This window comes from Coregonus clupeaformis, chromosome 17 (genome assembly GCF_020615455.1).
Source record: "Coregonus clupeaformis isolate EN_2021a chromosome 17, ASM2061545v1, whole genome shotgun sequence".
NCBI lineage: Eukaryota > Metazoa > Chordata > Actinopteri > Salmoniformes > Salmonidae > Coregonus > Coregonus clupeaformis.
In genome coordinates this window covers 25,617,066-25,640,916 of record NC_059208.1, presented here as the reverse complement: position 1 = coordinate 25,640,916, position 23,851 = coordinate 25,617,066, and the positions used below count along the sequence as shown (strand labels likewise).

At 43.0% G+C, this 23,851-nt stretch overlaps 1 protein-coding gene across 1 annotated transcript in view; it reads left to right on the top strand.

Moving 5' to 3' along the window:
- LOC121542620 (protein FAM8A1-like) overlaps positions 1 to 22,602 on the top strand; it is a 31,350-nt gene extending 8,748 nt beyond the window's left edge. Inside the window, exons 4-5 of the mRNA XM_041852055.1 lie at positions 20,356 to 20,495; positions 20,768 to 22,602. Of these exons, the coding sequence (XP_041707989.1) occupies positions 20,356 to 20,495; positions 20,768 to 20,912 (285 nt within the window). The 3' untranslated portion in view covers positions 20,913 to 22,602. The remainder of the gene's footprint in view (positions 1 to 20,355; positions 20,496 to 20,767) is intronic.
- Positions 22,603 to 23,851: the final 1,249 nt, after the last annotated feature.

Genomic DNA, 23,851 nt, shown 5'->3' with positions numbered 1-23,851 from the left:
CAGTGTGATGATGTTTCTGTCTTTGTCCTGACCTTGCAGTGTGATGATGTTTCTGTCTTTGTCCTGACCTTGCAGTGTGATGATGTTTCTGTCTTTGTCCTGACCTTGCAGTGTGATGATGTTTCTGTCTTTGTCCTGACCTTGCAGTGTGATTATGTGTCTGTCTTTGTCCTGACCTTGCAGTGGGATGATGTTTCTGTCTTTGTCCTGAAGTTGCAGTGGGATGATGTTTCTGTCTTTGTCCTGAAGTTGCAGTGGGATTATGTTTCTGTCTTTGTCCTGAAGTTGCAGTGTGATGATGTTTCTGTCATTGTCCTGAAGTTGCAGTGTGATGATGTTTCTGTCATTGTCCTGAAGTTGCAGTGTGATGATATTTCTGTCTTTGTCCTGAAGTTGCAGTGTGATGATGTTTCTGTCATTGTCCTGAAGTTGCAGTGGGATGATGTTTCTGTCATTGTCCTGAAGTTGCATTGGGATGATGTTTCTGTCATTGTCCTGAAGTTGCAGTGGGATGATGTTTCTGTCTTTGTCCTGAAGTTGCAGTGGGATGATGTTTCTGTCTTTGTCCTGAAGTTGCAGTGTGATGATGTTTCTGTCTTTGTCCTGACCTTGCAGTGTGATGATGTTTCTGTCTTTGTCCTGACCTTGCAGTGTGATGATGTTTCTGTCTTTGTCCTGACCTTGCAGTGGGATGATGTTTCTGTCTTTGTCCTGACCTTGCAGTGTGATGATGTTTCTGTCTTTGTCCTGACCTTGCAGTGTGATGATGTTTCTGTCTTTGTCCTGACCTTGCAGTGTGATTATGTGTCTGTCTTTGTCCTGACCTTGCAGTGGGATGATGTTTCTGTCTTTGTCCTGACCTTGTAGTGGGATGATGTTTCTGTCTTTGTCCTGACCTTGCAGTGTGATGATGTTTCTGTCTTTGTCCTGAAGTTGCAGTGTGATGATGATTCTGTCTTTGTCCTGACCTTGCAGTGTGATGATGATTCTGTCTTTGTCCTGACCTTGCAGTGTGATGATGTTTCTGTCTTTGTCCTGACCTTGCAGTGTGATGATGTTTCTGTCTTTGTCCTGACCTTGCAGTGGGATGATGTTTCTGTCTTTGTCCTGAAGTTGCAGTGGGATGATGTTTCTGTCATTGTCCTGAAGTTGCAGTGGGATGATGTTTCTGTCTTTGTCCTGAAGTTGCAGTGGGATGATGTTTCTGTCATTGTCCTGAAGTTGCAGTGGGATGATGTTTCTGTCTTTGTCCTGAAGTTGCAGTGGGATGATGTTTCTGTCTTTGTCCTGGAGTTGCAGTGGGATGATGTTTCTGTCTTTGTCCTGAAGTTGCAGTGTGATGATGATTCTGTCTTTGTCCTGAAGTTGCAGTGGGATGATGTTTCTGTCATTGTCCTGAAGTTGCAGTGGGATTATATTTCTGTCATTGTCCTGAAGTTGCAGTGTGATGATGTTTCTGTCTTTGTCCTGAAGTTGCAGTGTGATGATGTGGTCCTCTGTAGCTCAGCTGGTAGAGCACGGCGCTTGTAACGCTAAGGTAGTTGGTTCGATCCCCGGGACCACCCATACACAAAAAACTAATAATGTATGCACGCACGACTGTAAGTCGCTTTGGATAAAAGCGTCTGCTAAATGGCATATTATTATTATTATGATGTTTCTGTCATTGTCCTGAAGTTGCAGTGGGATGATGTTTCTGTCATTGTCCTGAAGTTGCAGTGGGATGATGTTTCTGTCTTTGTCCTGAAGTTGCAGTGGGATGATGTTTCTGTCTTTGTCCTGAAGTTGCAGTGGGATGATGTTTCTGTCTTTGTCCTGACCTTGCAGTGTGATGATGTTTCTGTCTTTGTCCTGACCTTGCAGTGTGATGATGTTTCTGTCTTTGTCCTGACCTTGCAGTGTGATGATGTTTCTGTCTTTGTCCTGACCTTGCAGTGTGATGATGTTTCTGTCTTTGTCCTGACCTTGCAGTGTGATTATGTTTCTGTCTTTGTCCTGACCTTGCAGTGGGATGATGTTTCTGTCTTTGTCCTGACCTTGTAGTGGGATGATGTTTCTGTCTTTGTCCTGACCTTGCAGTGTGATGATGTTTCTGTCTTTGTCCTGAAGTTGCAGTGTGATGATGTTTCTGTCTTTGTCCTGAAGTTGCAGTGTGATGATGTTCCTGTCTTTGTTCTGAAGTTGCAGTGTGATGATGTTTCTGTCTTTGTCCTGAAGTTGCAGTGGGATGATGTTTCTGTCATTGTCCTGAAGTTGCAGTGGGATGATGTTTCTGTCTTTGTCCTGAAGTTGCAGTGGGATGATGTTTCTGTCATTGTCCTAAAGTTGCAGTGTGATGATATTTCTGTCTTTGTCCTAAAGTTGCAGTGTGATGATGTTTCTGTCTTTGTCCTAAAGTTGCAGTGTGATGATATTTCTGTCTTTGTCCTAAAGTTGCAGTGTGATGATGTTTCTGTCTTTGTCCTGAATTTGCAGTGGGAGGATGTTTCTGTCTTTGTCCTGAAGTTGCAGTGTGATGATGATTCTGTCTTTGTCCTGAAGTTGCAGTGTGATGATGTTCCTGTCTTTGTTCTGAAGTTGCAGTGTGATGATGTTTCTGTCTTTGTCCTGAAGTTGCAGTGTGATGATGATTCTGTCTTTGTCCTGAAGTTGCAGTGTGATGATGATTCTGTCTTTGTCCTGAAGTTGCAGTGTGATGATGTTTCTGTCTTTGTTCTGAAGTTGCAGTGTGATGATGTTTCTGTCTTTGTCCTGAAGTTGCAGTGGGATGATGTTTCTGTCTTTGTCCTGAAGTTGCAGTGGGATGATGTTTCTGTCTCTGTCCTGAAGTTGCAGTGGGATGATGTTTCTGTCATTGTCCTGAAGTTGCAGTGGGATGATGTTTCTGTCTTTGTCCTGAAGTTGCAGTGGGATGATGTTTCTGTCATTGTCCTGAAGTTGCAGTGGGATGATGTTTCTGTCTTTGTCCTGAAGTTGCAGTGGGATGATGTTTCTGTCTTTGTCCTGAAGTTGCAGTGGGATGATGTTTCTGTCTTTGTCCTGAAGTTGCAGTGGGATGATGTTTCTGTCTTTGTCCTGAAGTTGCAGTGGGATTATGTTTCTGTCTTTGTCCTGAAGTTGCAGTGTGATGATGTTTCTGTCATTGTCCTGAAGTTGCAGTGGGATGATGTTTCTGTCATTGTCCTGAAGTTGCAGTGTGATGATGTTTCTGTCTTTGTCCTGAAGTTGCAGTGTGATGATGTTTCTGTCATTGTCCTGAAGTTGCAGTGGGATGATGTTTCTGTCATTGTCCTGAAGTTTTAGTGGGATGATGTTTCTGTCTTTGTCCTGAAGTTGCAGTGGGATGATGTTTCTGTCTTTGTCCTGAAGTTGCAGTGTGATGATGTTTCTGTCTTTGTCCTGACCTTGCAGTGTGATGATGTTTCTGTCTTTGTCCTGACCTTGCAGTGTGATTATGTTTCTGTCTTTGTCCTGACCTTGCAGTGTGATGATGTTTCTGTCTTTGTCCTGACCTTGCAGTGTGATGATGTTTCTGTCTTTGTCCTGACCTTGCAGTGTGATTATGTGTCTGTCTTTGTCCTGACCTTGCAGTGGGATGATGTTTCTGTCTTTGTCCTGAAGTTGCAGTGGGATGATGTTTCTGTCTTTGTCCTGAAGTTGCAGTGGGATTATGTTTCTGTCTTTGTCCTGAAGTTGCAGTGTGATGATGTTTCTGTCATTGTCCTGAAGTTGCAGTGTGATGATGTTTCTGTCTTTGTCCTGAAGTTGCAGTGTGATGATGTTTCTGTCATTGTCCTGAAGTTGCAGTGGGATGATGTTTCTGTCATTGTCCTGAAGTTTTAGTGGGATGATGTTTCTGTCTTTGTCCTGAAGTTGCAGTGGGATGATGTTTCTGTCTTTGTCCTGAAGTTGCAGTGTGATGATGTTTCTGTCTTTGTCCTGACCTTGCAGTGTGATGATGTTTCTGTCTTTGTCCTGACCTTGCAGTGTGATTATGTTTCTGTCTTTGTCCTGACCTTGCAGTGTGATGATGTTTCTGTCTTTGTCCTGACCTTGCAGTGTGATGATGTTTCTGTCTTTGTCCTGACCTTGCAGTGTGATTATGTGTCTGTCTTTGTCCTGACCTTGCAGTGGGATGATGTTTCTGTCTTTGTCCTGAAGTTGCAGTGGGATGATGTTTCTGTCTTTGTCCTGAAGTTGCAGTGGGATTATGTTTCTGTCTTTGTCCTGAAGTTGCAGTGTGATGATGTTTCTGTCATTGTCCTGAAGTTGCAGTGTGATGATGTTTCTGTCATTGTCCTGAAGTTGCAGTGTGATGATGTTTCTGTCTTTGTCCTGAAGTTGCAGTGTGATGATGTTTCTGTCATTGTCCTGAAGTTGCAGTGGGATGATGTTTCTGTCATTGTCCTGAAGTTGCATTGGGATGATGTTTCTGTCATTGTCCTGAAGTTGCAGTGGGATGATGTTTCTGTCTTTGTCCTGAAGTTGCAGTGGGATGATGTTTCTGTCTTTGTCCTGAAGTTGCAGTGTGATGATGTTTCTGTCTTTGTCCTGACCTTGCAGTGTGATGATGTTTCTGTCTTTGTCCTGACCTTGCAGTGTGATGATGTTTCTGTCTTTGTCCTGACCTTGCAGTGTGATGATGTTTCTGTCTTTGTCCTGACCTTGCAGTGTGATGATGTTTCTGTCTTTGTCCTGACCTTGCAGTGTGATGATGTTTCTGTCTTTGTCCTGACCTTGCAGTGTGATTATGTGTCTGTCTTTGTCCTGACCTTGCAGTGGGATGATGTTTCTGTCTTTGTCCTGACCTTGTAGTGGGATGATGTTTCTGTCTTTGTCCTGACCTTGCAGTGTGATGATGTTTCTGTCTTTGTCCTGAAGTTGCAGTGTGATGATGATTCTGTCTTTGTCCTGACCTTGCAGTGTGATGATGATTCTGTCTTTGTCCTGACCTTGCAGTGTGATGATGTTTCTGTCTTTGTCCTGACCTTGCAGTGTGATGATGTTTCTGTCTTTGTCCTGACCTTGCAGTGGGATGATGTTTCTGTCTTTGTCCTGAAGTTGCAGTGGGATGATGTTTCTGTCATTGTCCTGAAGTTGCAGTGGGATGATGTTTCTGTCTTTGTCCTGAAGTTGCAGTGGGATGATGTTTCTGTCATTGTCCTGAAGTTGCAGTGGGATGATGTTTCTGTCTTTGTCCTGAAGTTGCAGTGGGATGATGTTTCTGTCTTTGTCCTGGAGTTGCAGTGGGATGATGTTTCTGTCTTTGTCCTGAAGTTGCAGTGTGATGATGATTCTGTCTTTGTCCTGAAGTTGCAGTGGGATGATGTTTCTGTCTTTGTCCTGAAGTTGCAGTGGGATTATGTTTCTGTCTTTGTCCTGAAGTTGCAGTGTGATGATGTTTCTGTCATTGTCCTGAAGTTGCAGTGGGATTATGTTTCTGTCATTGTCCTGAAGTTGCAGTGTGATGATGTTTCTGTCTTTGTCCTGAAGTTGCAGTGTGATGATGTGGTCCTCTGTAGCTCAGCTGGTAGAGCACGGCGCTTGTAACGCTAAGGTAGTGGGTTCGATCCCCGGGACCACCCATACACAAAAAACTAATAATGTATGCACGCACGACTGTAAGTCGCTTTGGATAAAAGTGTCTGCTAAATGGCATATTATTATTATTATGATGTTTCTGTCATTGTCCTGAAGTTGCAGTGGGATGATGTTTCTGTCATTGTCCTGAAGTTGCAGTGGGATGATGTTTCTGTCTTTGTTCTGAAGTTGCAGTGTGATGATGTTTCTGTCTTTGTCCTGAAGTTGCAGTGGGATGATGTTTCTGTCTTTGTCCTGAAGTTGCAGTGTGATGATGATTCTGTCTTTGTCCTGAAGTTGCAGTGTGATGATGTTCCTGTCTTTGTTCTGAAGTTGCAGTGTGATGATATTTCTGTCTTTGTCCTGAAGTTGCAGTGTGATGATGATTCTGTCTTTGTCCTGAAGTTGCAGTGTGATGATGATTCTGTCTTTGTCCTGAAGTTGCAGTGTGATGATGTTCCTGTCTTTGTCCTGAAGTTGCAGTGTGATGATGTTTCTGTCTTTGTTCTGAAGTTGCAGTGTGATGATGTTTCTGTCTTTGTCCTGAAGTTGCAGTGGGATGATGTTTCTGTCTTTGTCCTGAAGTTGCAGTGGGATGATGTTTCTGTCTCTGTCCTGAAGTTGCAGTGGGATGATGTTTCTGTCATTGTCCTGAAGTTGCAGTGGGATGATGTTTCTGTCTTTGTCCTGAAGTTGCAGTGGGATGATGTTTCTGTCATTGTCCTGAAGTTGCAGTGGGATGATGTTTCTGTCTTTGTCCTGAAGTTGCAGTGGGACGATGTTTCTGTCTTTGTCCTGAAGTTGCAGTGGGATGATGTTTCTGTCTTTGTCCTGAAGTTGCAGTGGGATGATGTTTCTGTCTTTGTCCTGAAGTTGCAGTGGGATTATGTTTCTGTCTTTGTCCTGAAGTTGCAGTGTGATGATGTTTCTGTCAATGTCCTGTAGTTGCAGTGGGATGATGTTTCTGTCATTGTCCTGAAATTGCAGTGTGATGATGTTTCTGTCTTTGTCCTGAAGTTGCAGTGTGATGATGTTTCTGTCATTGTTCTGAAGTTGCAGTGGGATGATGTTTCTGTCATTGTCCTGAAGTTGCAGTGGGATGATGTTTCTGTCTTTGTCCTGAAGTTGCAGTGGGATGATGTTTCTGTCTTTGTCCTGAAGTTGCAGTGTGATGATGTTTCTGTCTTTGTCCTGACCTTGCAGTGTGATGATGTTTCTGTCTTTGTCCTGACCTTGCAGTGTGATGATGTTTCTGTCTTTGTCCTGACCTTGCAGTGTGATGATGTTTCTGTCTTTGTCCTGACCTTGCAGTGTGATGATGTTTCTGTCTTTGTCCTGACCTTGCAGTGTGATTATGTGTCTGTCTTTGTCCTGACCTTGCAGTGGGATGATGTTTCTGTCTTTGTCCTGAAGTTGCAGTGGGATGATGTTTCTGTCTTTGTCCTGAAGTTGCAGTGGGATTATGTTTCTGTCTTTGTCCTGAAGTTGCAGTGTGATGATGTTTCTGTCATTGTCCTGAAGTTGCAGTGTGATGATGTTTCTGTCATTGTCCTGAAGTTGCAGTGTGATGATATTTCTGTCTTTGTCCTGAAGTTGCAGTGTGATGATGTTTCTGTCATTGTCCTGAAGTTGCAGTGGGATGATGTTTCTGTCATTGTCCTGAAGTTGCATTGGGATGATGTTTCTGTCATTGTCCTGAAGTTGCAGTGGGATGATGTTTCTGTCTTTGTCCTGAAGTTGCAGTGGGATGATGTTTCTGTCTTTGTCCTGAAGTTGCAGTGTGATGATGTTTCTGTCTTTGTCCTGACCTTGCTTGCAGTGTGATGATGTTTCTGTCTTTGTCCTGACCTTGCAGTGTGATGATGTTTCTGTCTTTGTCCTGACCTTGCAGTGGGATGATGTTTCTGTCTTTGTCCTGACCTTGCAGTGTGATGATGTTTCTGTCTTTGTCCTGACCTTGCAGTGTGATGATGTTTCTGTCTTTGTCCTGACCTTGCAGTGTGATTATGTGTCTGTCTTTGTCCTGACCTTGCAGTGGGATGATGTTTCTGTCTTTGTTCTGACCTTGTAGTGGGATGATGTTTCTGTCTTTGTCCTGACCTTGCAGTGTGATGATGTTTCTGTCTTTGTCCTGAAGTTGCAGTGTGATGATGATTCTGTCTTTGTCCTGACCTTGCAGTGTGATGATGATTCTGTCTTTGTCCTGACCTTGCAGTGTGATGATGTTTCTGTCTTTGTCCTGACCTTGCAGTGTGATGATGTTTCTGTCTTTGTCCTGACCTTGCAGTGGGTTGATGTTTCTGTCTTTGTCCTGAAGTTGCAGTGGGATGATGTTTCTGTCATTGTCCTGAAGTTGCAGTGGGATGATGTTTCTGTCTTTGTCCTGAAGTTGCAGTGGGATGATGTTTCTGTCATTGTCCTGAAGTTGCAGTGGGATGATGTTTCTGTCTTTGTCCTGAAGTTGCAGTGGGATGATGTTTCTGTCTTTGTCCTGGAGTTGCAGTGGGATGATGTTTCTGTCTTTGTCCTGAAGTTGCAGTGTGATGATGATTCTGTCTTTGTCCTGAAGTTGCAGTGGGATGATGTTTCTGTCATTGTCCTGAAGTTGCAGTGGGATTATATTTCTGTCATTGTCCTGAAGTTGCAGTGTGATGATGTTTCTGTCTTTGTTCTGAAGTTGCAGTGTGATGATGTGGTCCTCTGTAGCTCAGCTGGTAGAGCACGGCGCTTGTAACGCTAAGGTAGTTGGTTCGATCCCCGGGACCACCCATACACAAAAACTAATAATGTATGCACGCACGACTGTAAGTCGCTTTGGATAAAAGCGTCTGCTAAATGGCATATTATTATTATTATGATGTTTCTGTCATTGTCCTGAAGTTGCAGTGGGATGATGTTTCTGTCATTGTCCTGAAGTTGCAGTGGGATGATGTTTCTGTCTTTGTCCTGAAGTTGCAGTGGGATGATGTTTCTGTCTTTGTCCTGAAGTTGCAGTGGGATGATGTTTCTGTCTTTGTCCTGGAGTTGCAGTGGGATGATGTTTCTGTCTTTGTCCTGAAGTTGCAGTGTGATGATGATTCTGTCTTTGTCCTGAAGTTGCAGTGGGATGATGTTTCTGTCATTGTCCTGAAGTTGCAGTGGGATTATATTTCTGTCATTGTCCTGAAGTTGCAGTGTGATGATGTTTCTGTCTTTGTTCTGAAGTTGCAGTGTGATGATGTGGTCCTCTGTAGCTCAGCTGGTAGAGCACGGCGCTTGTAACGCTAAGGTAGTTGGTTCGATCCCGGGACCACCCATACACAAAAAACTAATAATGTATGCACGCACGACTGTAAGTCGCTTTGGATAAAAGCGTCTGCTAAATGGCATATTATTATTATTATGATGTTTCTGTCATTGTCCTGAAGTTGCAGTGGGATGATGTTTCTGTCATTGTCCTGAAGTTGCAGTGGGATGATGTTTCTGTCTTTGTCCTGAAGTTGCAGTGGGATGATGTTTCTGTCTTTGTCCTGAAGTTGCAGTGGGATGATGTTTCTGTCATTGTCCTGAAGTTGCAGTAGGATGATGTTTCTGTCTTTGTCCTGAAGTTGCAGTGGGATGATGTTTCTGTCTTTGTCCTGAAGTTGCAGTGGGATGATGTTTCTGTCTTTGTCCTGACCTTGCAGTGTGATGATGTTTCTGTCTTTGTCCTGACCTTGCAGTGTGATGATGTTTCTGTCTTTGTCCTGACCTTGCAGTGTGATTATGTTTCTGTCTTTGTCCTGACCTTGCAGTGGGATGATGTTTCTGTCTTTGTCCTGACCTTGTAGTGGGATGATGTTTCTGTCTTTGTCCTGACCTTGCAGTGTGATGATGTTTCTGTCTTTGTCCTGAAGTTGCAGTGTGATGATGTTTCTGTCTTTGTCCTGACCTTGCAGTGTGATGATGTTTCTGTCTTTGTCCTGACCTTGCAGTGTGATGATGTTTCTGTCTTTGTCCTGACCTTGCATTGTGATGCTGTTTCTGTCTTTGTCCTGACCTTGCATTGTGATGCTGTTTCTGTCTTTGTCCTGACCTTGCAGTGGGATGATGTTTCTGTCTTTGTCCTGAAGTTGCAGTGGGATGATGTTTCTGTCTTTGTTCTGAAGTTGCAGTGTGATGATGTTTCTGTCTTTGTCCTGAAGTTGCAGTGGGATGATGTTTCTGTCTTTGTCCTGAAGTTGCAGTGGGATGATGTTTCTGTCTTTGTCCTGAAGTTGCAGTGGGATGATGTTTCTGTCATTGTCCTGAAGTTGCAGTGGGATGATATTTCTGTCTTTGTCCTGAAGTTGCAGTGGGATGATGTTTCTGTCTTTGTCCTGAAGTTGCAGTGGGATGATGTTTCTGTCTTTGTCCTGAAGTTGCAGTGGAATGATGTTTCTGTCTTTGTCCTGAAGTTGCAGTGGGATGATGTTTCTGTCTTTGTCCTGAAGTTGCAGTGGGATTATGTTTCTGTCTTTGTCCTGAAGTTGCAGTGTGATGATGTTTCTGTCATTGTCCTGAAGTTGCAGTGGGATGATGTTTCTGTCATTGTCCTGAAGTTGCAGTGTGATGATGTTTCTGTCATTGTCCTGAAGTTGCAGTGGGATGATGTTTCTGTCATTGTCCTGAAGTTGCAGTGTGATGATGTTTCTGTCTTTGTCCTGAAGTTGCAGTGGGATGATGTTTCTGTCATTGTCCTAAAGTTGCAGTGTGATGATATGTCTGTCTTTGTCCTAAAGTTGCAGTGTGATGATGTTTCTGTCTTTGTCCTAAAGTTGCAGTGTGATGATATTTCTGTCTTTGTCCTAAAGTTGCAGTGTGATGATGTTTCTGTCTTTGTCCTGAAGTTGCAGTGGGAGGATGTTTCCATCTTTGTCCTGAAATTGCAGTGTGATTATGTTTCTGTCTTTGTCCTGAAGTTGCAGTGTGATGATGATTCTGTCTTTGTCCTGAAGTTGCAGTGTGATGATGTTCCTGTCTTTGTTCTGAAGTTGCAGTGTGATGATGTTTCTGTCTTTGTCCTGAAGTTGCAGTGGGATGATGTTTCTGTCATTGTCCTGAAGTTGCAGTGGGATGATGTTTCTGTCTTTGTCCTGAAGTTGCAGTGGGATGATGTTTCTGTCATTGTCCTAAAGTTGCAGTGTGATGATATTTCTGTCTTTGTCCTAAAGTTGCAGTGGGATGATGTTTCTGTCTTTGTCCTAAAGTTGCAGTGTGATGATATTTCTGTCTTTGTCCTAAAGTTGCAGTGTGATGATGTTTCTGTCTTTGTCCTGAATTTGCAGTGGGAGGATGTTTCTGTCTTTGTCCTGAAGTTGCAGTGTGATGATGATTCTGTCTTTGTCCTGAAGTTGCAGTGTGATGATGTTCCTGTCTTTGTTCTGAAGTTGCAGTGTGATGATGTTTCTGTCTTTGTCCTGAAGTTGCAGTGTGATGATGATTCTGTCTTTGTCCTGAAGTTGCAGTGTGATGATGATTCTGTCTTTGTCCTGAAGTTGCAGTGTGATGATGTTCCTGTCTTTGTCCTGAAGTTGCAGTGTGATGATGTTTCTGTCTTTGTTCTGAAGTTGCAGTGTGATGATGTTTCTGTCTTTGTCCTGAAGTTGCAGTGGGATGATGTTTCTGTCTTTGTCCTGAAGTTGCAGTGGGATGATGTTTCTGTCTCTGTCCTGAAGTTGCAGTGGGATGATGTTTCTGTCATTGTCCTGAAGTTGCAGTGGGATGATGTTTCTGTCTTTGTCCTGAAGTTGCAGTGGGATGATGTTTCTGTCTTTGTCCTGGAGTTGCAGTGGGATGATGTTTCTGTCTTTGTCCTGAAGTTGCAGTGGGACGATGTTTCTGTCTTTGTCCTGAAGTTGCAGTGGGATGATGTTTCTGTCTTTGTCCTGAAGTTGCAGTGGGATGATGTTTCTGTCTTTGTCCTGAAGTTGCAGTGGGATTATGTTTCTGTCTTTGTCCTGAAGTTGCAGTGTGATGATGTTTCTGTCATTGTCCTGAAGTTGCAGTGGGATGATGTTTCTGTCATTGTCCTGAAGTTGCAGTGTGATGATGTTTCTGTCTTTGTCCTGAAGTTGCAGTGTGATGATGTTTCTGTCATTGTTCTGAAGTTGCAGTGGGATGATGTTTCTGTCATTGTCCTGAAGTTGCAGTGGGATGATGTTTCTGTCTTTGTCCTGAAGTTGCAGTGGGATGATGTTTCTGTCTTTGTCCTGAAGTTGCAGTGTGATGATGTTTCTGTCTTTGTCCTGACCTTGCAGTGTGATGATGTTTCTGTCTTTGTCCTGACCTTGCAGTGTGATGATGTTTCTGTCTTTGTCCTGACCTTGCAGTGTGATGATGTTTCTGTCTTTGTCCTGACCTTGCAGTGTGATGATGTTTCTGTCTTTGTCCTGACCTTGCGGTGTGATTATGTGTCTGTCTTTGTCCTGACCTTGCAGTGGGATGATGTTTCTGTCTTTGTCCTGAAGTTGCAGTGGGATGATGTTTCTGTCTTTGTCCTGAAGTTGCAGTGGGATTATGTTTCTGTCTTTGTCCTGAAGTTGCAGTGTGATGATGTTTCTGTCATTGTCCTGAAGTTGCAGTGTGATGATGTTTCTGTCATTGTCCTGAAGTTGCAGTGTGATGATATTTCTGTCTTTGTCCTGAAGTTGCAGTGTGATGATGTTTCTGTCATTGTCCTGAAGTTGCAGTGGGATGATGTTTCTGTCATTGTCCTGAAGTTGCATTGGGATGATGTTTCTGTCATTGTCCTGAAGTTGCAGTGGGATGATGTTTCTGTCTTTGTCCTGAAGTTGCAGTGGGATGATGTTTCTGTCTTTGTCCTGAAGTTGCAGTGTGATGATGTTTCTGTCTTTGTCCTGACCTTGCTTGCAGTGTGATGATGTTTCTGTCTTTGTCCTGACCTTGCAGTGTGATGATGTTTCTGTCTTTGTCCTGACCTTGCAGTGGGATGATGTTTCTGTCTTTGTCCTGACCTTGCAGTGTGATGATGTTTCTGTCTTTGTCCTGACCTTGCAGTGTGATGATGTTTCTGTCTTTGTCCTGACCTTGCAGTGTGATTATGTGTCTGTCTTTGTCCTGACCTTGCAGTGGGATGATGTTTCTGTCTTTGTTCTGACCTTGTAGTGGGATGATGTTTCTGTCTTTGTCCTGACCTTGCAGTGTGATGATGTTTCTGTCTTTGTCCTGAAGTTGCAGTGTGATGATGATTCTGTCTTTGTCCTGACCTTGCAGTGTGATGATGATTCTGTCTTTGTCCTGACCTTGCAGTGTGATGATGTTTCTGTCTTTGTCCTGACCTTGCAGTGTGATGATGTTTCTGTCTTTGTCCTGACCTTGCAGTGGGTTGATGTTTCTGTCTTTGTCCTGAAGTTGCAGTGGGATGATGTTTCTGTCATTGTCCTGAAGTTGCAGTGGGATGATGTTTCTGTCTTTGTCCTGAAGTTGCAGTGGGATGATGTTTCTGTCATTGTCCTGAAGTTGCAGTGGGATGATGTTTCTGTCTTTGTCCTGAAGTTGCAGTGGGATGATGTTTCTGTCTTTGTCCTGGAGTTGCAGTGGGATGATGTTTCTGTCTTTGTCCTGAAGTTGCAGTGTGATGATGATTCTGTCTTTGTCCTGAAGTTGCAGTGGGATGATGTTTCTGTCATTGTCCTGAAGTTGCAGTGGGATTATATTTCTGTCATTGTCCTGAAGTTGCAGTGTGATGATGTTTCTGTCTTTGTTCTGAAGTTGCAGTGTGATGATGTGGTCCTCTGTAGCTCAGCTGGTAGAGCACGGCGCTTGTAACGCTAAGGTAGTTGGTTCGATCCCCGGGACCACCCATACACAAAAAACTAATAATGTATGCACGCACGACTGTAAGTCGCTTTGGATAAAAGCGTCTGCTAAATGGCATATTATTATTATTATGATGTTTCTGTCATTGTCCTGAAGTTGCAGTGGGATGATGTTTCTGTCATTGTCCTGAAGTTGCAGTGGGATGATGTTTCTGTCTTTGTCCTGAAGTTGCAGTGGGATGATGTTTCTGTCTTTGTCCTGAAGTTGCAGTGGGATGATGTTTCTGTCTTTGTCCTGTTCTTGCAGTGTGATGATGTTTCTGTCTTTGTCCTGACCTTGCAGTGTGATGATGTTTCTGTCTTTGTCCTGACCTTGCAGTGTGATGATGTTTCTGTCTTTGTCCTGACCTTGCAGTGTGATGATGTTTCTGTCTTTGTCCTGACCTTGCAGTGTGATGATGTTTCTGTCTTTGTCCTAAAGTTGCAGTGTGATGATATTTCTGTCTTTGTCCTAAAGTTGCAGTGTGATGATGTTTCTGTCTTTGTCCTAAAGTTGCAGTGTGATGATATTTCTGTCTTTGTCCTAAAGTTGCAGTGTGATGATGTTTCTGTCTTTGTCCTGAAGTTGCAGTGGGAGGATGTTTCCATCTTTGTCCTGAAATTGCAGTGTGATTATGTTTCTGTCTTTGTCCTGAAGTTGCAGTGTGATGATGATTCTGTCTTTGTCCTGAAGTTGCAGTGTGATGATGTTCCTGTCTTTGTTCTGAAGTTGCAGTGTGATGATGTTTCTGTCTTTGTCCTGAAGTTGCAGTGGGATGATGTTTCTGTCATTGTCCTGAAGTTGCAGTGGGATGATGTTTCTGTCTTTGTCCTGAAGTTGCAGTGGGATGATGTTTCTGTCATTGTCCTAAAGTTGCAGTGTGATGATATTTCTGTCTTTGTCCTAAAGTTGCAGTGGGATGATGTTTCTGTCTTTGTCCTAAAGTTGCAGTGTGATGATATTTCTGTCTTTGTCCTAAAGTTGCAGTGTGATGATGTTTCTGTCTTTGTCCTGAATTTGCAGTGGGAGGATGTTTCTGTCTTTGTCCTGAAGTTGCAGTGTGATGATGATTCTGTCTTTGTCCTGAAGTTGCAGTGTGATGATGTTCCTGTCTTTGTTCTGAAGTTGCAGTGTGATGATGTTTCTGTCTTTGTCCTGAAGTTGCAGTGTGATGATGATTCTGTCTTTGTCCTGAAGTTGCAGTGTGATGATGATTCTGTCTTTGTCCTGAAGTTGCAGTGTGATGATGTTCCTGTCTTTGTCCTGAAGTTGCAGTGTGATGATGTTTCTGTCTTTGTTCTGAAGTTGCAGTGTGATGATGTTTCTGTCTTTGTCCTGAAGTTGCAGTGGGATGATGTTTCTGTCTTTGTCCTGAAGTTGCAGTGGGATGATGTTTCTGTCTCTGTCCTGAAGTTGCAGTGGGATGATGTTTCTGTCATTGTCCTGAAGTTGCAGTGGGATGATGTTTCTGTCTTTGTCCTGAAGTTGCAGTGGGATGATGTTTCTGTCTTTGTCCTGGAGTTGCAGTGGGATGATGTTTCTGTCTTTGTCCTGAAGTTGCAGTGGGACGATGTTTCTGTCTTTGTCCTGAAGTTGCAGTGGGATGATGTTTCTGTCTTTGTCCTGAAGTTGCAGTGGGATGATGTTTCTGTCTTTGTCCTGAAGTTGCAGTGGGATTATGTTTCTGTCTTTGTCCTGAAGTTGCAGTGTGATGATGTTTCTGTCATTGTCCTGAAGTTGCAGTGGGATGATGTTTCTGTCATTGTCCTGAAGTTGCAGTGTGATGATGTTTCTGTCTTTGTCCTGAAGTTGCAGTGTGATGATGTTTCTGTCATTGTTCTGAAGTTGCAGTGGGATGATGTTTCTGTCATTGTCCTGAAGTTGCAGTGGGATGATGTTTCTGTCTTTGTCCTGAAGTTGCAGTGGGATGATGTTTCTGTCTTTGTCCTGAAGTTGCAGTGTGATGATGTTTCTGTCTTTGTCCTGACCTTGCAGTGTGATGATGTTTCTGTCTTTGTCCTGACCTTGCAGTGTGATGATGTTTCTGTCTTTGTCCTGACCTTGCAGTGTGATGATGTTTCTGTCTTTGTCCTGACCTTGCAGTGTGATGATGTTTCTGTCTTTGTCCTGACCTTGCAGTGTGATTATGTGTCTGTCTTTGTCCTGACCTTGCAGTGGGATGATGTTTCTGTCTTTGTCCTGAAGTTGCAGTGGGATGATGTTTCTGTCTTTGTCCTGAAGTTGCAGTGGGATTATGTTTCTGTCTTTGTCCTGAAGTTGCAGTGTGATGATGTTTCTGTCATTGTCCTGAAGTTGCAGTGTGATGATGTTTCTGTCATTGTCCTGAAGTTGCAGTGTGATGATATTTCTGTCTTTGTCCTGAAGTTGCAGTGTGATGATGTTTCTGTCATTGTCCTGAAGTTGCAGTGGGATGATGTTTCTGTCATTGTCCTGAAGTTGCATTGGGATGATGTTTCTGTCATTGTCCTGAAGTTGCAGTGGGATGATGTTTCTGTCTTTGTCCTGAAGTTGCAGTGGGATGATGTTTCTGTCTTTGTCCTGAAGTTGCAGTGTGATGATGTTTCTGTCTTTGTCCTGACCTTGCTTGCAGTGTGATGATGTTTCTGTCTTTGTCCTGACCTTGCAGTGTGATGATGTTTCTGTCTTTGTCCTGACCTTGCAGTGGGATGATGTTTCTGTCTTTGTCCTGACCTTGCAGTGTGATGATGTTTCTGTCTTTGTCCTGACCTTGCAGTGTGATGATGTTTCTGTCTTTGTCCTGACCTTGCAGTGTGATTATGTGTCTGTCTTTGTCCTGACCTTGCAGTGGGATGATGTTTCTGTCTTTGTTCTGACCTTGTAGTGGGATGATGTTTCTGTCTTTGTCCTGACCTTGCAGTGTGATGATGTTTCTGTCTTTGTCCTGAAGTTGCAGTGTGATGATGATTCTGTCTTTGTCCTGACCTTGCAGTGTGATGATGATTCTGTCTTTGTCCTGACCTTGCAGTGTGATGATGTTTCTGTCTTTGTCCTGACCTTGCAGTGTGATGATGTTTCTGTCTTTGTCCTGACCTTGCAGTGGGTTGATGTTTCTGTCTTTGTCCTGAAGTTGCAGTGGGATGATGTTTCTGTCATTGTCCTGAAGTTGCAGTGGGATGATGTTTCTGTCTTTGTCCTGAAGTTGCAGTGGGATGATGTTTCTGTCATTGTCCTGAAGTTGCAGTGGGATGATGTTTCTGTCTTTGTCCTGAAGTTGCAGTGGGATGATGTTTCTGTCTTTGTCCTGGAGTTGCAGTGGGATGATGTTTCTGTCTTTGTCCTGAAGTTGCAGTGTGATGATGATTCTGTCTTTGTCCTGAAGTTGCAGTGGGATGATGTTTCTGTCATTGTCCTGAAGTTGCAGTGGGATTATATTTCTGTCATTGTCCTGAAGTTGCAGTGTGATGATGTTTCTGTCTTTGTTCTGAAGTTGCAGTGTGATGATGTGGTCCTCTGTAGCTCAGCTGGTAGAGCACGGCGCTTGTAACGCTAAGGTAGTTGGTTCGATCCCCGGGACCACCCATACACAAAAACTAATAATGTATGCACGCACGACTGTAAGTCGCTTTGGATAAAAGCGTCTGCTAAATGGCATATTATTATTATTATGATGTTTCTGTCATTGTCCTGAAGTTGCAGTGGGATGATGTTTCTGTCATTGTCCTGAAGTTGCAGTGGGATGATGTTTCTGTCTTTGTCCTGAAGTTGCAGTGGGATGATGTTTCTGTCTTTGTCCTGAAGTTGCAGTGGGATGATGTTTCTGTCTTTGTCCTGTTCTTGCAGTGTGATGATGTTTCTGTCTTTGTCCTGACCTTGCAGTGTGATGATGTTTCTGTCTTTGTCCTGACCTTGCAGTGTGATGATGTTTCTGTCTTTGTCCTGACCTTGCAGTGTGATGATGTTTCTGTCTTTGTCCTGACCTTGCAGTGTGATTATGTTTCTGTCTTTGTCCTGACCTTGCAGTGGGATGATGTTTCTGTCTTTGTCCTGACCTTGTAGTGGGATGATGTTTCTGTCTTTGTCCTGACCTTGCAGTGTGATGATGTTTCTGTCTTTGTCCTGAAGTTGCAGTGTGATGATGTTTCTGTCTTTGTCCTGACCTTGCAGTGTGATGATGTTTCTGTCTTTGTCCTGACCTTGCAGTGTGATGATGTTTCTGTCTTTGTCCTGACCTTGCATTGTGATGATGTTTCTGTCTTTGTCCTGACCTTGCAGTGGGATGATGTTTCTGTCTTTGTCCTGAAGTTGCAGTGGGATGATGTTTCTGTCATTGTCCTGAAGTTGCAGTGGGATGATGTTTCTGTCTTTGTCCTGAAGTTGCAGTGGGATGATGTTTCTGTCATTGTCCTGAAGTTGCAGTGGGATGATGTTTCTGTCTTTGTCCTGAAGTTGCAGTGGGATGATGATTCTGTCTTTGTCCTGAAGTTGCAGTGTGATGATGTTCCTGTCTTTGTCCTGAAGTTGCAGTGTGATGATGTTTCTGTCTTTGTCCTGAAGTTGCAGTGGGATGATGTTTCTGTCTTTGTCCTGGAGTTGCAGTGGGATGATGTTTCTGTCTTTGTCCTGAAGTTGCAGTGTGATGATGATTCTGTCTTTGTCCTGAAGTTGCAGTGGGATGATGTTTCTGTCTTTGTCCTGAAGTTGCAGTGGGATTATGTTTCTGTCTTTGTCCTGAAGTTGCAGTGTGATGATGTTTCTGTCATTGTCCTGAAGTTGCAGTGGGATTATGTTTCTGTCATTGTCCTGAAGTTGCAGTGTGATGATGTTTCTGTCTTTGTCCTGAAGTTGCAGTGTGATGATGTGGTCCTCTGTAGCTCAGCTGGTAGAGCACGGCGCTTGTAACGCTAAGGTAGTGGGTTCGATCCCCGGGACCACCCATACACAAAAAACTAATAATGTATGCACGCACGACTGTAAGTCGCTTTGGATAAAAGCGTCTGCTAAATGGCATATTATTATTATTATGATGTTTCTGTCATTGTCCTGAAGTTGCAGTGGGATGATGTTTCTGTCATTGTCCTGAAGTTGCAGTAGGATGATGTTTCTGTCTTTGTCCTGAAGTTGCAGTGGGATGATGTTTCTGTCTTTGTCCTGAAGTTGCAGTGGGATGATGTTTCTGTCTTTGTCCTGACCTTGCAGTGTGATGATGTTTCTGTCTTTGTCCTGACCTTGCAGTGTGATGATGTTTCTGTCTTTGTCCTGACCTTGCAGTGTGATGATGTTTCTGTCTTTGTCCTGACCTTGCAGTGTGATGATGTTTCTGTCTTTGTCCTGACCTTGCAGTGGGATGATGTTTCTGTCTTTGTCCTGACCTTGTAGTGGGATGATGTTTCTGTCTTTGTCCTGACCTTGCAGTGTGATGATGTTTCTGTCTTTGTCCTGAAGTTGCAGTGTGATGATGTTTCTGTCTTTGTCCTGACCTTGCAGTGTGATGATGTTTCTGTCTTTGTCCTGACCTTGCAGTGTGATGATGTTTCTGTCTTTGTCCTGACCTTGCATTGTGATGCTGTTTCTGTCTTTGTCCTGACCTTGCAGTGGGATGATGTTTCTGTCTTTGTCCTGAAGTTGCAGTGGGATGATGTTTCTGTCTTTGTCCTGAAGTTGCAGTGGGATGATGTTTCTGTCTTTGTCCTGAAGTTGCAGTGGGATGATGTTTCTGTCATTGTCCTGAAGTTGCAGTGGGATGATGTTTCTGTCTTTGTCCTGAAGTTGCAGTGGGATGATGTTTCTGTCTTTGTCCTGGAGTTGCAGTGGGATGATGTTTCTGTCATTGTCCTGGAGTTGCAGTGGGATGATGTTTCTGTCATTGTCCTGAAGTTGCAGTAGGATGATGTTTCTGTCTTTGTCCTGAAGTTGCAGTGGGATGATGTTTCTGTCTTTGTCCTGAAGTTGCAGTGGGATGATGTTTCTGTCTTTGTCCTGACCTTGCAGTGTGATGATGTTTCTGTCTTTGTCCTGACCTTGCAGTGTGATGATGTTTCTGTCTTTGTCCTGACCTTGCAGTGTGATGATGTTTCTGTCTTTGTCCTGACCTTGCAGTGTGATGATGTTTCTGTCTTTGTCCTGACCTTGCAGTGTGATTATGTTTCTGTCTTTGTCCTGACCTTGCAGTGGGATGATGTTTCTGTCTTTGTCCTGACCTTGTAGTGGGATGATGTTTCTGTCTTTGTCCTGACCTTGCAGTGTGATGATGTTTCTGTCTTTGTCCTGAAGTTGCAGTGTGATGATGTTTCTGTCTTTGTCCTGACCTTGCAGTGTGATGATGTTTCTGTCTTTGTCCTGACCTTGCAGTGTGATGATGTTTCTGTCTTTGTCCTGACCTTGCATTGTGATGATGTTTCTGTCTTTGTCCTGACCTTGCAGTGGGATGATGTTTCTGTCTTTGTCCTGAAGTTGCAGTGGGATGATGTTTCTGTCATTGTCCTGAAGTTGCAGTGGGATGATGTTTCTGTCTTTGTCCTGAAGTTGCAGTGGGATGATGTTTCTGTCATTGTCCTGAAGTTGCAGTGGGATGATGTTTCTGTCTTTGTCCTGAAGTTGCAGTGGGATGATGTTTCTGTCTTTGTCCTGGAGTTGCAGTGGGATGATGTTTCTGTCTTTGTCCTGGAGTTGCAGTGGGATGATGATTCTGTCTTTGTCCTGAAGTTGCAGTGTGATGATGTTTCTGTCTTTGTCCTGAAGTTGCAGTGTGATGATGTTTCTGTCTTTGTCCTGACCTTGCAGTGTGATGATGTTTCTGTCTTTGTCCTGACCTTGCAGTGTGATGATGTTTCTGTCTTTGTCCTGACCTTGCAGTGGGATGATGTTTAACTCTTTGATATGGGTTCTGTGTATTTTATCATGTTTCTCCTCTCTGTCTGTAAATACAGTTTCCCCCTGGGGATAATACGGTTTTATTGATTGATTGTCTCCTTTCAGATTGTGTGCATTTGGGGAGCAGGGGGCGCCACTCCAGGGAAGTTTCTCATTGGTCTCAGAGTGGTCAGCTGTGATTCCTCTGTCCTGGTTCAACCCAACCGGGTCCTTGTGGTGCCTGCCACTAACGTTAGTCTCTCTGCGTAAGTAGTGGGTCACACGAACACCAACCCTCTCATCCATCCACATGTTGTGAAATAATAAACCAGCTCATTTGGTTATTTGACACCTCTGTCCGACATGATTTTAATGCTGTGATGTGGTCAAACATGACAGTCTGGCTATTAGATGAAATCCCTTGATGTTCTGCTCATTTGTTGTTGGTGTGTCTATGATCTCTGAGACTTTCACACGTTTTGTTTGTTTCTATGATCTCTGAGACTTTCACACGTTTTGTTTGTGTGTCCCTCTTCAGGTCAACAGTCCGAGCCTTGAACAAAAACTTCTCCATTGCCTTCTTGTTCCCGGCCTTCATCACAGTCTTCTTCTTCCAGCACAACAGGACTGTGTATGACATGGTGGCTAGCACTATCGTTGTCAAGCGCACCGGAGCCAGATGACCATTCTGATTGGTTAAGGCCTGGCTGGGACTGGCTACGATTTTATTTGAAGAGGTACATGTTGCTATCGACCCTCCGGTACAGAGGTGGCTGGTGAGGGGAGGACGTCTCATAATAATGGCTGGAATTGATTGAATGGAATTGTATCACATGGAAACCATAAATTCCGTTCCATCCATTACTATGAGTCCATCCTCCGATTGAAAGTGTCACCACAGCTCCAGTACTAAGGCAGCCTAGTGTCACTAGGCTTTGGGGAGACAACAGAACTGGGAACCACTCTGCAATAACAATGAGGGGGAAAAAGCTCTGCATAAGGCTTAGGACAGAAAATACAGTATGACATCATCAGTAACTAGGTCCCTCTCACAGCTCTTGTATGTGATGTCAGAGTTTGTTTCTCAACTACTGTACTCTGGTTTTGTTTTTGTGACAAATCTGTGGAATAGATTCTACCCTTTTTGATTTGTGCAATGGTAGTATGTAAATTAGCACCCAATCAGTTAGAAAGCACTGAGGAATCAACGTAACCATTTTTTTCAGGAAATGTTATTAAATGTTTTAATTGAATTGCCTTTGGATTTTCATTTAATAATTTTGAAATCCAATCTTCAATTCATTTTCTAAGATAAGGAAGTGGAAGATGAGAACAGTTATTTAGTTGTTTTAGCCTATCAGCATATTGATGCAGTTTTATTATTTGGCTTATCTTAAGATATTGCTTGGTAACATTCCAATACTCCTAGAATCACAACATGCTAATGTTTTGGTTGACATTTCCCTCGGGTCTATGGGTAGATTATTGTCTAATCATTACCTGGTTACAACTAGACACTACTTTGGTTGTTGTCATCAGACTAGAAACATTGATTTATTTTAGACCTGTTAACGTAACAGAACACCTGGGCTGATTCAGTATAGACTTTCAGGTGTATTATCTCCATGCTCAAGAGGATATGACATGTGTTTCAGTTAATATACTATCTGATCTAACATGAAAAACACATTTGTTGCTTAGTACTGTATTTATGTTTGGAATTTCAGTCGTAATTGAATGGCTCTCTAAATGATTCCTTGTACTTTGTAACATGAGATACTGTACCAAATACCAGAAAGTTGGAGTGAGTTGCATGTAGTTCTCCATCACTTCATTAAGCTATTTTACCACAGTCTGTATTGATATAGTAGCATTTTGACATTATTTTTGACATACTCAACAAGTATTTAGGGGGATCTTAATGATTGGTTTAATCTTATAGATGTACCCATGACCACCAAACTTGTCACCATGTCCAATTTAGCCACTGAGATTGAAACATTTTGAGTGCTTCAAGCTGACAATATTATGAATTGTCTGTCACAGTAAATACTTCTACCATATGGGGTGCCAATAGGGTTTCAATTCAGGTAATTTTTCAAATATTCCCAGGTTTTCCAGAAATCCCAGTTTGAAGATTCCTGAATTCTGAAGGGAATATGCAAGAAATCCAGAACCCTTTGGCAGGATTTCTGGAAAGCCCGGTGAATACCTGAGTATTGAAAGCAGATGTAGTATCACTTTTTCAGAATTGGATGTCAGCTAACTATGATTCTCATTTCTGTTGCTGTTGTTTTAAGTCCAAAGTGACAAAATCACCTGTCTTCCTAATGTTACCTTTCCATGGTTGTCAATTTAAAATATTTGCCTTGATTATAGAATGTAAGTACTACAATATTGCTATACATTTGTTAAAGTACAGTAACAGTATAAAAAAATAATTCAGTTGCTAGTATGATAGTACAGTATTGTATTTGCAATTTAATAAATTAATTTATGAAATATGTTTGTGTACTAATTACAGTGGGGAAAAAAGTATTTAGTCAGCCACCAATTGTGCAAGTTCTCCCACTTAAAAAGATGAGAGAGGCCTGTAATTTTCATCATAGGTACACGTCAACTATGACAGACAAATTGAGAAAAAAATATCCAGAAAATCACATTGAAGGATTTTTTATGAATTTATATGCAAATTATGGTGGAAAATAAGTATTTGGTCACCTACAAACAAGCAAGATTTCTGGCTCTCACAGACCTGTAACTTCTTCTTTAAGAGGCTCCTCTGTCCTCCACTCGTTACCTGTATTAATGGCACCTGTTTGAACTTGTTATCAGTATAAAAGACACCTGTCCACAACCTCAAACAGTCACACTCCAAACTCCACTATGGCCAAGACCAAAGAGCTGTCAAAGGACACCAGAAACAAAATTGTAGACCTGCACCAGGCTGGGAAGACTGAATCTGCAATAGGTAAGCAGCTTGGTTTGAAGAAATCAACTGTGGGAGCAATTATTAGGAAATGGAAGACATACAAGACCACTGATAATCTCCCTCGATCTGGGGCTCCACGCAAGATCTCACCCCGTGGGGTCAAAATGATCACAAGAACGGTGAGCAAAAATCCCAGAACCACACGGAGGGACCTAGTGAATGACCTGCAGAGAGCTGGGACCAAAGTAACAAAGCCTACCATCAGTAACACACTATGCTGCCAAGGACTCAAATCCTGCAGTGCAAGACGTGTCCCCCTGCTTAAGCCAGTACATGTCCAGGCCCGTCTGAAGTTTGCTAGAGTGCATTTGGATGATCCAGAAGAGGATTGGGAGAATGTCATATGGTCAGATGAAACCAAAATAGAACTTTTTGGTAAAAACTCAACTCGTCGTGTTTGGAGGACAAACAATGCTGAGTTGCATCCAAAGAACACCATACCTACTGTGAAGCATGGGGGTGGAAACATCATGCTTTGGGGCTGTTTTTCTGCAAAGGGACCAGGACGACTGATCCGTGTAAAGGAAAGAATGAATGGGGCCATGTATCGTGAGATTTTGAGTGAAAACCTCCTTCCATCAGCAAGAGCATTGAAGATGAAACGTGGCTGGGTCTTTCAGCATGACAATG